Genomic DNA, 12,280 nt, shown 5'->3' on the forward strand with positions numbered 1-12,280 from the left:
CGTCATTTGCCGTGTGACCTCTCTGAGAACGAGAGAGTGATGGATGTGAGAGAAAGAGACTTTCGTTGGGCCACAAACACCACAAAACAGCCTTGGCGCTGTTTTTGCGCTGAGACAAAAACTTGAAGAATTTGGCAAGAGAGAGAGCGAGAGATAACGGGGGGAAACAAAGAAATCAACTTCAATGTCTCCTGGCTGTTAATGCAACAGCAATCCTCTGTGTTACGTTACATCAGTTAAGTCGTTTGTCATTGGTTGTTAGGGTGTGTTATCTTTTGAGGCATGAACTTGGAACCAGACATCCATTCTCAAAGTAAACACTCTATCTATTAGGAGTCATTCGGTGTGGCCCAAAGGTAAATTCTTGTTAATGGAGGAGCTCTGTGGGTGCGATTGGCTTTTCCGTCTGTACTTTCTTGAGTGATTATTTGCAATGATGTGTTTCTTTGTTCTTGAGAGCCCATATACACATACTAGACCCAAGCCAGATGGGAGCTGGCAAACCTATGACTTTATAACTTCAGGTTTGCATTGCTGGGAAAAAAACACACTTAAACTAACCTTTGTCTGGTTTAAGTGATTTTTTAAAGCAGGGTCAAAAGAAAAAACATAATTAGTTTTAAAAATAACGCAATGTGTTGTGCACTCGCACATACACAGTCCATCTTACACTTTGTCCTAACCTCAAAATGAGTTTCCTATTGAAAAGTAATTGATCTGTACACACTGAATGGCTCACCTTTTGACTACGTCATCTCCACTCCAACACGTGAGCTCGTCGACGCCCATCTCTCCCTCGCACAACGTCTCCGGAAGTATGGAGAAGAAAGACTTATACCGGGAGATATACTCTGTAAACTCCCTACAACACAAATCAATAAATAAAAAAAAATGTAAAAAAAAGTTGAGAAAAAGACAACACATGCAGATAATAAGTAACACTGTGAAACATTAAGGTTTTTAAATGATTTGAAAAATAAAACCCAGAGAATCCATTGTTTTAGAAACACATTTAAGCATTTAATTATATAGTATTACTTTAAGTATATGAAAAATAAAATAAAATAAAATAAAAAACATATATATATATATATATATATATATATATATATATATATATATATACTGCAATATAACAAAGAGTGAAAAATTTAAGGGGGTCTGAATACTTTCCGTACCCACTGTATATTAATTAAAAGAGTGTGTGCATTTTGTCCCACTTTCAGATGGATCTGGTGGAGAGATGGAAATGAAAAATTGTCTGTCCAAACATGTTTATTTCAAGGACAACCTTTACAGAGACAAAAGCATGGAGGTATGTAGTTACGGGTCACATGCTTAGTAAGGAACCAATCAGGCAACCTGAATTTAAAATGACTGAAACTGTTTTTCACACTTTGGTTTGTTTGCTTGATTTGAACCCAAGTTCAACTCGATCCCTCTCCCATCAGACCACATTTCTAAAAAACATTCAGTTTTCAGTTTCTAAATAACATCCAGAGTCAATATCGAACAAATTATGTGTTAACATTAGTGGTTCACATGCAAACATTAGGCCAGACTGCATTCATACCAAATGTGAATCAGACGGGAAACCACATGAACCATAGTCAGACTTGGGTACAACATTTCAGCTTCCACAGCAACCAAACAAACCAAACTGTAATGACAAAAGGACCCGATCTGCACTAAAAACACTAGTGTTGAAACACCCTAACTGGTAAGGTAACTGTAGTAAGTGGGTAAAAAGAGGCGGAGCTAACCTATATTAGCCAAGGAAAGTACACACACAGAGATTCACATTTTTAAGAAAGATAATCAGAAATAAATGCAACTTTTTAGTAAATGTATTCATGCTTACCGTGCAACCTTTTTCAGAGTTCTACCTCTATCGCTCTTGGAGGTTTTCAGAGGGAGTGAACTGATAACGGTCAAACCCCCCAGTACAAGACAATGGAACAGTCCAGAGGAGGACGAGGCAAGCAGTTTGGAGGGGAGAACAGAGAGATGGAAGAAACCAAAGGGCAACAAAACAGGGGGAGGGGATGATGGTGAGAAAGGGAGAGAAAAATCATGACCATGGAGAAATAAAAATCACTCATGCACATGCAAACCAGGCCTGAAAGATGAGTTACATCACACTAGCAATGAAACTCAACCAGGCGGATTCAGGAAGTACTTTTCCCTCAGAAAAAAACGTCAAGGGTTAAAACTTAACCAGACCAAGCACTGAGATCACAATAAAAATTATTTTTAAAAATTACACAAAAAGAGACGTATTTAACATTTTGAGGGAATTAATGACATAATTGAATCATTCTGGGTTTCATGTTGCTTTAATGCTTCAAAAACATTACTAATGTCTTTAGTTAAAATTCATCCATAAAATTAACTATGAACTATGAATTTTTACTTCCAGAACCCTGCTGTTGAGCTCCATTATTCATGTCGATGGAGGTTCAACATGGACATAACAGACAACCTAGCATTCCATTATAATTTATTCTAATTAACCAAGTATAACATTGTGTTCTGACCTCTGATCTTAACAATGATGGAGCGCTTTAGCTATTCTTTGAAAATAATTGTACATTTTTCATTTATAAATTTCTAGGCCTGCCAGCCAGAGCATTTCCAAGGCTCTTAGTGGTGAGGTCATCCGTACAGTGATGAGTGTTTGCTGTCCTCTGCTCCACTGACTCCTGCACACCGGAAAAAAACCTCTAATCCATTTATCTCTCTCGGTTCCTGCAGTCTCAATGCCAGTTACAGCACCGTCCTTGCCAGCCTACCACTTAGTGATGGCTATCCGCAGCGTTTGTGAGGACCTTCAAGATACGGGTCTGAAGACACTTAGTTAAATGTCTGATAGCATATTTTTAAATCAGTGTCTTTCGAGACACTTGCCAAATGGGTATATGTGTCTGTTTGCTCAAAGCATGTCTACCTGCATATATATTTACACACACTTCATGACTTGTTTCTTATTTTAGACAGCAAGGAATCATGGGCCTAGCAGAGGAGTTTTTAATACAGATGCACAATATATCGGTAGTCATTGCCATATTGTTCAATATTATTGCTTTTATTATTGGAATAGGTCTGATTAAATTGATTTAAACCGATAATAGAGGTTATTTTTATGTACATGCCAATGTCTTTCTATGCCAGATTGCAAAAGTGTGTTTGATAGTAGAAATGATGGACACATTTTTTAAATGTTTTGATACTTCATTTCATTTGATAGCAGGTTAAAATTCATTAATGAACCCTTAAAAAAATTGAGAATATGGGACAGTTTGACTATTATATGTCAACAATTGATAACAGGATTAAAAATAAATACATAAAGGAATACATATATTTAAATAAATAATACATACAATTAAAAAATATATACAAAGATCCATTTTGTATAAATTTAAATCCATTATTTATTTATTTATTTATTTTATTAATTGTTTGTGTGTGTGAAATTATTAGAATTAAATTAAAAATAGATTCTAAAACAATTTATTAAAATTAAAAATATTTAAAATAGTTTCAGATGAACTATAATTCTAACAATAGGTTAGAACCTGTAGTCCTATCAGCTACCAGTAAATGTATAATATTGGTTGTCATATCAATTATTGGTATTGGCAATATTATGTAAATATTGGTGCATCTCTAATTTAATATTTACAGGCAGATCTTCAGGTTCCAAAAAAACAAACAAACCTATGATACTCTACCTCAAGGCTTTTAAATAGCAAAGAGCTGTAAAAATGGGTTTTTCAATAAATGAGTCTTGGGATCCAGTCTAACCTGTGAAGGTGCGCCAACATGCCGATCTTATCGGCTCCTGGAACGTCCTGTGAGCTGTTGGCAGGTGGAGGGGTGACTGGAGTCAGAGGAAACGTCCTGACTGTGGTTGAAGAAGCATTTGAAGAGTGACCACATACCTTATCCACCTGAAAGACAGAGAGACACAGATGAGAGAGGGTTATGCTCTGCCCCTTCAGGAAGACCGAACGGATGACGTAAGTGTGTTTGTCTCTGTGATAAATGAAACTAATGGAAAAGCAGAGACAGTAACAGATCACATTAAAGCCATGAATGAATTAGGACCTCAGACAGAGACAGTGTGTGTCTGGCTCTGGTTTTGCTTATATTTTGGGGATCAAATATCCTCAAGCATAGTAAAACCTGAAATCAGTTACACTGTGGGAAGCAGCCAACGGCCTCCACAAGGAAAACAGCTTAATAAACAAACGAAATAACATCTTAATAAAAATCTAAAAATGCAGAAAGGATTCTGTGAGGGTCATATGTAAGCTTAGGGGCCAAAAAATATCATTAGCTCAGTCTAATAACAACAAAAGTCAATGGAAAATCCCTACCGTGATGGAAAAACAAACATGTGTCTGTGTATAAGCCCGTTTATCTCATTAGAGACTATTGCTGTAACACAGGATCTCAATTTGCATTTGCTTTTATATCTAAACCTCCTTCACCTCTGTGTCTTCCTCGTTCTCACACACACATTTAATCAATGGCGTTTCATCCCACTAAAAGCTCCAGCAGACGTCACCAGTCCATTAGTCAAAGCAAACTCGACTACAGCGATCCAAATGATTACCCTCAGTTTTTGCCCTCTCATATCAGTCACCTTTAATAATGACAATTTTATTTGGCATTAATAAATCTTTATCTCTTGCATCATTTGTCATTGCTCTGGGAGCTCAGACATAAGGGCGGAGGACAGGAAAAAGACAACCTTCGCTCTGTCACTCGCTTTACAACCTGAATGAATAACAAGGTGCAACTCTGCAGGATAAATACACTGAAATAAATGGTGTAACTAAGATTGGAAAGAAAGGTACAAAATTGTCACAGGGACAGTATTCTTTTCTAAAGGTCCTAATATGTACACTTTAGAATAGATACTAATATGGTACAAAATATGCACCATTTAGGGCTTTATAGTGACAGCTTTGTACCTTTTTTTCTGACAGTAGAAACAATTTTCATTACAGAAATGGCAAGTAACATGACAATTTAAAGTGATATTTTGAAGTCAAAAGACGTACATTTCATGTAAATTTTTTAGGATGATATGAAGAACATTTGGGTCATCAGAGCAAAGTTTTGTTCCACTTGCAATGTCCAATTTCTTAAAAAGTCCTCAAAAACAAAACTGCTAAAATTACTTGAAAAAAATGGAAACTTGGTCGGAACGGATGGCCTTCTCTAGTAGAAAAGTTCATTTATAGACAAAACATCCTAAATAACTAAATATAAGTCTTAAGTAAAATCTAAAAATGTCTAAAAATATCTGCGAGTGCCTTTATTTCCTTTACCACTGTATGCAAAGAAACGACTAGCCTACCACAAAAATGGGCTCAGGGTTTGATTCAGACCCAACAATGAAACTGCATCTGCTCCACATACTTTACAGTTTAGCTTCATTCTCCTGAATAAAAACTAAAAATACAATTTTTAGTGTCTTTAAATCAATCCGTTCACTACAAGTTAGTAAACTTATATAAGTTTTATTTCAAGATCCACAAATAGCAGCTCTCTCAAAACACACACACACACACACACACACACACACACACACACACACACACAGAGTCCGTAAGAATCAGATATCTTTCTGGACACATACCAGGCTAAAGGAAAAGAACATTTAAAGCATTTATTAAACAACAGTATATTTAAGATACCTGATATAAGTACATTTAATATACTTAAGAGCTTGTGCAAACATTATTAAACACTGACATGTGTTAAATATCAGCTTTAATGAATAATAATAAACCGAATCAGTGTCTTTGAGCCTAAAGAGAATGAGGCATTATGGATATCGGCCAAAAATGTGGGAGTGCTGGGAAAATATTTGTGTTTTGATTTTGTTGTGTTCTGTGTAGTTTATTGATTTACCCTCTATTGTAAATATTTTTCATCCTTCTTTTTGACGAACAGCATGGGAACCATCGTTTCCCCACAAATAAACCCAGCGGTGGATTTTGGACAGGGTTTCTCAAATACACAACGGTTATCCTTGAACCGTCATGTATTTTATCCTGTTCCACGGATAATTTATTTTCTTCATCCTAGTCAGTTTTATGTAATTGAGTTTAGAAATCAGCTGCAGTTCTGCATATTTAAAGAAAAATCATATTCAAGTTAAAAGAAACTCTTTTTAATCTGAGATTCAGGCAGTTACATGAGCTTCTTTATGCATGGATGGAATTTCTCTCCGGAAGTTTCCCAGTGTCCAGTATCAAATTATTTTCCATTCAGAAAGCCTGGGAATTTTTTTCCTGTAAGGCTTGGCTAATTTTATAAGTTAATAAAAATTCAATAAATCTGCAAAGTATTATCTCTAAAACATGACAGACGATCTGATGGTAAAAACTAAATATCTGCGGCCCAGAATGAACCCAATGGCCTTCTCCAGATCTCCTTCTCTTGTAAATGGGGCGCAGAATGTTTTGAGATTTGTTCATTTCATCAACACTCAGAGGTGGTCAAAAACACATTTGTAGCGTAAACATTTATCTTTTCTGAAAACCCTTTTTTAGCACAGTGGATGACTGACAGGTGACTTCTACGACACTTAACTCACCTGTCAATGTCAATCATCCAATGTGTCAATACAAGGTTTAAATTAATGCATGTATGTATGAATGAATGTATGTGTGTGTATATATACATACATATATATATATATATATATATATATATATATATATATATATATATACACACACACACACACATATACATACATACATATATATTATAAGAACTGGTTGAAGACACTGAAGCATATTAGTTCATCAGCAATTTGTCTCAGTTCACCACTATAAGGCTTATAGTGCAGCTATTATTTAGATAGCCAAAAAAGTAAACTTGTTCCTTAGTATCCATAACAAAATATTATTATTAATGGAGATATATTTGGATATATTTTGAACAATTTGTTCTGCTCCTTGGGGTAAAACTATATTTAACAAGTATTCATCTAGAATAATGGCCCTCAGTGTCTTATAACACCACATTACAGCAAAACGCCAGAGTCTTAAGCGACAACACAGATATTTTAAAGAATCGAAAGCATGTGAAAATAGGCATTGAACATGCATAAGTGAGAGAGAGGCAGAAGTGACCTCAGCGACACCCTGATCTGTGACGCTAAACACAATGGGTAGTTCCACTGGTCAACTGTTACTCAATTATCTACTGTTGAAAGCACAAGTTTGCTCTTGTCTGGCGAGTATGCGTGCACCTGTCCGTCCTTGTAATATCTGTGAAATGCCAGTGTGTGAAACATTCCGGGTGTGATTAGACGGGGTCTGAACGGTGCTTTATTCCACGTGGATGGAGTCTCAGAGGAAGACACATGCGGGAGCTGTGAGCGCCTGGCCTTGGGTAACAGACTGACTGTATATTTGTGGTTGGTAGCGGGTATTTGGCTGCAGTTTTACTACAGTGCGCTATGAGGAAGTCTAATTTAACTTTTTCAGAGGACTGTCTGTTTTAAAGACAGACTTTTCCTTCAGTCGTCATGTTTGTGTAAGTCTCTCTCTGGGAGAGTATTGAGTTGCATGGTATGGTGAGTGATGAAGTTTGTTGATGTAAGAATCTGCTCCAGAGGCAGTGCAAGTTTCTCAGTGCTCTCTTGCCCGACAGGACAGGACAGGGCAGGACAGGACAGGACAGGACAGGACAGGACAGGACAGGACAGGGCAGGGCAGGACAGGACAGGGCAGGGCAGGGCAGGGCAGGGCAAGGCAAGGCTGATGTTTCTACTGCAAAAGAAAATGCATCTAACCGCTGCTTCACATTTTAAAAAAGGAAATGCCAAAATTATTTTTTAAATGCCAGCACTGTTAGAACAATATCAGAGAACGTCTCAGTGGTGTTGAATTAAACAGTGTTCAGGAAGCCAGCTTCACTGTTCAGTTAGCGGCTTGTTTTTCATGTAGGTCTGGCTTGAGTGTGTGCTTGAACTGTGATTCTCTGGCTGCTTTGTTTGGCCTCAATGTTGCCACGCTGATACTCACACATACACAATCAGTTGATTAATGATCTCTGTCTGTGTCTGTCTGTCTGTCTGTGTGTGTGTGTGTGTGTGTGTGTGTGTGTGTGTGTGTGATCTGTTTGTGAACTTTGCATCTCCACATGCATTCTACTCTCGTAACAGAGCAAACAGTTTCAGACCCACAGTGCTACTAACTTGATTACGTGTGCCGTACATCAATGGCACAATTCTGAGAATCTCCGGTGATAAAAATAGCTAAAATACTTTCTCCATCCAAGTTAAAAGAACAAAGACAACTATAAGAAGACATTGATGGGTTGATTTCTTTCCTAATTTAACAAAACAAAAAACACAAAATAATATAAGAAGTTTTGTGCAACACTATTAGTTTCACACTATTTTTCTTAAGAACAACAGTTAATAAAATAAAACAATATTTTAAAAATATTTATATAATTTTTTAAAATATATGCATCTTATATTAATCACTGTATGCCTGCATGTATGTTTTGTATTCTCAAATTCCCATACCATGTTACTATCTGAAATAACCTGTGCCGTTTTACTTTTCTTTTTTTTCTTTTTTCCTTGCTTTCATATGTAAAAAAAAAAAAGTAACTACAATATTGTTGTATTACTGTAACATATTGTTACATCTCAATAAACAGACTGTTCAAAAAAAACTTCTATTAACCATATTTTGAAACTATTTTAAACTGGTTTTGTGCAAACTAATTACTTTTTACTTTTTTTATTACTACTTGTTTCAAAATTAGATTTTTTTTCATTTTAAGAAAAAGACAGACCAATTTTTTTACTTTTTTATAATTGTTTTTGTCATTATTTGTTATTAAAATAAAAAAAAAAATTTATATTTATATAATTTTTATATTATTAAATGAAAAAACATATTACTTAATCAAAAACACCCAAAACGTTTCTGTTGCAACTAACGCTTTCTTAAAAAAATTATAATAATAAATAAAAAATCATCTGGATTTTATTTAATAATTTCAATTACCAGCCCAGATGATTAACTACTAACCCACAACACCCTCAGGAAAAAGGGAGAGACAGTGAGATTTAATATGTGGCACATCCAACATTTTATGTTTTGCATTTGAAGATTACTGGAAGTGCCAGCTGGAAGTTCTAAATGGAACTTACATCCACCAAACAAACAAACAACAACAAACACATTGTCTGTAGCAATGGACATTTCTGAACTGAGCATTGCTATATACTGTATGTTTCCTAAATGCTAACTGTCTCCTCAGTCTGTCTCAGCCAAGTTTATGGTCTGGACACACACTCCACCTCAGAAAGCTTGCCACATATAAATCATCATCTCTCTCTCATAGTTCTCTTAAAAAACTTTTTTCTCTTTACAAACAGATGGGTGCTGAGGATCTGACCCCAGACTGGCTGACTCAGCGGCTGTTACACTCACTTTCCTCGCCTCTCTCCTTTCCTTTCCTCTCCTCACCTCTTCCCTCTCCTCTACTATCCCCTCAGATCTCCTTTGCTCTCCTCTATATTTCACTCTAAACTGTAAATATTCTGTTTACGAGCATATTTCCAGTTTCTCGGCAGTTTGTCATAATCATTCACATATGATTTGCAATCTGGTTTCCCAGCAAACGAATGTCGCCAGCCTAATGTAACTGCCTCCCCAAAACATCAATGTAAACAACATTTTGAAAGATGATGCACTGGGAAACCAAATCAGACAGAACTCTGTTTAGGAACCAAAAATGTGCATGAGCATAACAAAGCAAGAATGAGGAAATTCTTCCAAGTCATCTAAAGGTCAGGCTTCTGTTAACGTCTCCATTCAGTTTCTTTAGAATCTGGGTCACGGTCGACGTCCCTGATGCACGGGAGGGTTATGATACAGTACTGGTTAAATTTGAATCAACCCACAATTAGTGTTGGTCGGGAGTTAAGAAACGTAATTATATTTAAAACAGAGTAGCTTTTCGGATAACAGGCTATAATTTTCTAGGGGAAATTAAATGAAATGAAAATACATCAAATTAAAATAAAGTACAAAATAAAATAAAATAAAATACAAATACAAATAAACCAAAATAAAAACTAATAAATAAACAGAATAAAAATAAAGCAAAATAACAATATATACAATAAAACAAATGAAATTAAAAGTATAAAATAAAAAAATATATAAAATAAAGTACAAAATGAAATGAAATAAAAAATAAAACAAAAAATAAATTTAATTAAATTAAACCAAACATAAAAAACAAAAAACAAATCACTGCTGCTTATCCATGCAAAATATTAGTTTTTTTAGTAAAAAGCCATCATTTTCTTGGGGTTACATAAAATAAAGGTAATATGATATAATGTAATGTAGTGTAGTGTAGTGTAATGTATAGTATAATATAATATAATATAAATCATATCATATAATATGCTGTTTATCCATGCTTTATATTCAGTGATACATTTATTTTAATTATATTACTTTTAGTTAAACTTATGTTCAAATTTGACTGTCACTCTAATTGAGATCCTCACTGATTTATTTATTTTTGACAGATAAATACTCTCTGATGTGTGAAATTACATATTAATAATTACAAGAATATAAAATGCCATGTGGGCCATCTGGATGTCAGCGAAGAGCTGCATAAGTCATGATCAGCGCTGATCTGATTCCTCATTCCTCCCGAACCCCAGAACCACCACCTTTTCCCGACCTGTTCCGCTATTACAATATTAAACTCTCCGGGCCCAAACGCAAACATTACAATGCATGTTCATATTCACAGATTCTTAAAATATCTCCTCCCATATTTATAATCCAAGCATTTCTAGACACATTCTCATTTTCTCTTAATTATTCATATCAAATGAACCCTAAGTCAATGAAATCCTAATGCATATAATAATTTGCTGTATCCATAAATTTGTGTTCACATGAATGATTATATTGTACCAAGGGATAAATGCGGCACACAAAACAAGGGAAAAGACCAAAAAGAAAAAAATAAAGTGGGGTGGGGGCTTTCTCCTTCACTATAGTCATTCTCTCCGTCAGATTGGAAAATAAATTGCTCCGCTGAGGGTTACAAACTTGGTGAGGTAATTGATTCCTCACTTTTTACTCACTGGAAAGATGGATTGGTGAAAACAAAAAACACAACACACACAACACACAACACACAACAAAACAACACACAACAAAACCAAACCAAACCAAAAAACAAAAACCAAACCACAACACAACACAACACAACACAAAACAAAACATAATATATAATATAAAATGTAGCTCTTTAATGAAGTCTTATTTTCTATTGATTTTATGAGGTTTGCATTTTTTTATCCAATTAATACAATTTCACTAAAGTTTAACAATGTCTAAACACCTATAAACCTAGCATGAAATGCACTTAGCAAATTTCTTAATTTTTTCTTAGATAATACTTTATATAAAAATATCTAATAGCTTTTATAATACATTATAAAAAATACAAAAAAATATAGTTGTGCCTCTAATGCAAAAGGAGGCCAAATTACACAATATTTGTGGAAAGAGTCAGATAATAAAAAGTGAAGAGAAAAAAAAAAAAATTAAAACAACGATAAATGAGAGCTAGAGAAAGGTGAGTAAGAGACGCAGGGCTCTTTTACAGACCCCTCTTCTCATGGCCGTCTGTGTTCTGGGCTTTGGAAATCTTTTCTAATCCCAGGGGCCTTGTTTCCATTATCTTAAAGCACAAGCTACTATTAAAATTCCTGTGTAAGACTGTAATTAGAGCCCTCAGTTAAACCTCGGAGGAAATAAGGTAGAGCAGCACATTAACTGCTTGGGACGGCGGATAATGAATTATTACATTTTTCTCGTTTTTGTCTGACGTGCGCTCACAGTTGTCGGCAGCCACTTTTAGGCACAGCAATTACGGGTCACCGAAAGACTGTCTGTTTCCACGCTAGCAACATTGAGACATCACAACACTTCAAATGAACTCTGACCTCACGTCTACAGTCCCGTTCCATCTCCAGTTGGGAAATAACATTGCGGTGTAAATCCTGTCGTTCAGTCTAGCAGTAGAATTATTAATGGACCTTAAACCTGTTGAAATATACAATAATCACTACGAAAGCCCTCCAAATTGGATGAAATCACTGGAAGAAGGGAAAGAAAGAATAGAAAGAGTTTAAAATACAAAGAGAGAGAGAAAGAGAGGAAGGGTGATGAATGGAGGATCCTGAGCT

At 35.3% G+C, this 12,280-nt stretch overlaps 1 protein-coding gene across 1 annotated transcript in view; it reads right to left on the minus strand.

Annotated features, from left to right (window-relative positions):
• Window positions 1–12,280, minus strand: part of LOC107600089 (glypican-5-like) — a 123,379-nt gene that overhangs the window by 69,559 nt on the left and 41,540 nt on the right. Inside the window, exons 4-6 of the mRNA XM_016291879.1 lie at window positions 3,808–3,953; window positions 1,862–1,921; window positions 740–862 (exon numbers count right to left, since the gene is read on the minus strand). Of these exons, the coding sequence (XP_016147365.1) occupies window positions 740–862; window positions 1,862–1,921; window positions 3,808–3,953 (329 nt within the window). The remainder of the gene's footprint in view (window positions 1–739; window positions 863–1,861; window positions 1,922–3,807; window positions 3,954–12,280) is intronic.

Source organism: Sinocyclocheilus grahami, unplaced genomic scaffold, assembly GCF_001515645.1.
Source record: "Sinocyclocheilus grahami isolate Dianchi unplaced genomic scaffold, SAMN03320097.WGS_v1.1 scaffold277.1, whole genome shotgun sequence".
Taxonomy (NCBI): domain Eukaryota; kingdom Metazoa; phylum Chordata; class Actinopteri; order Cypriniformes; family Cyprinidae; genus Sinocyclocheilus; species Sinocyclocheilus grahami.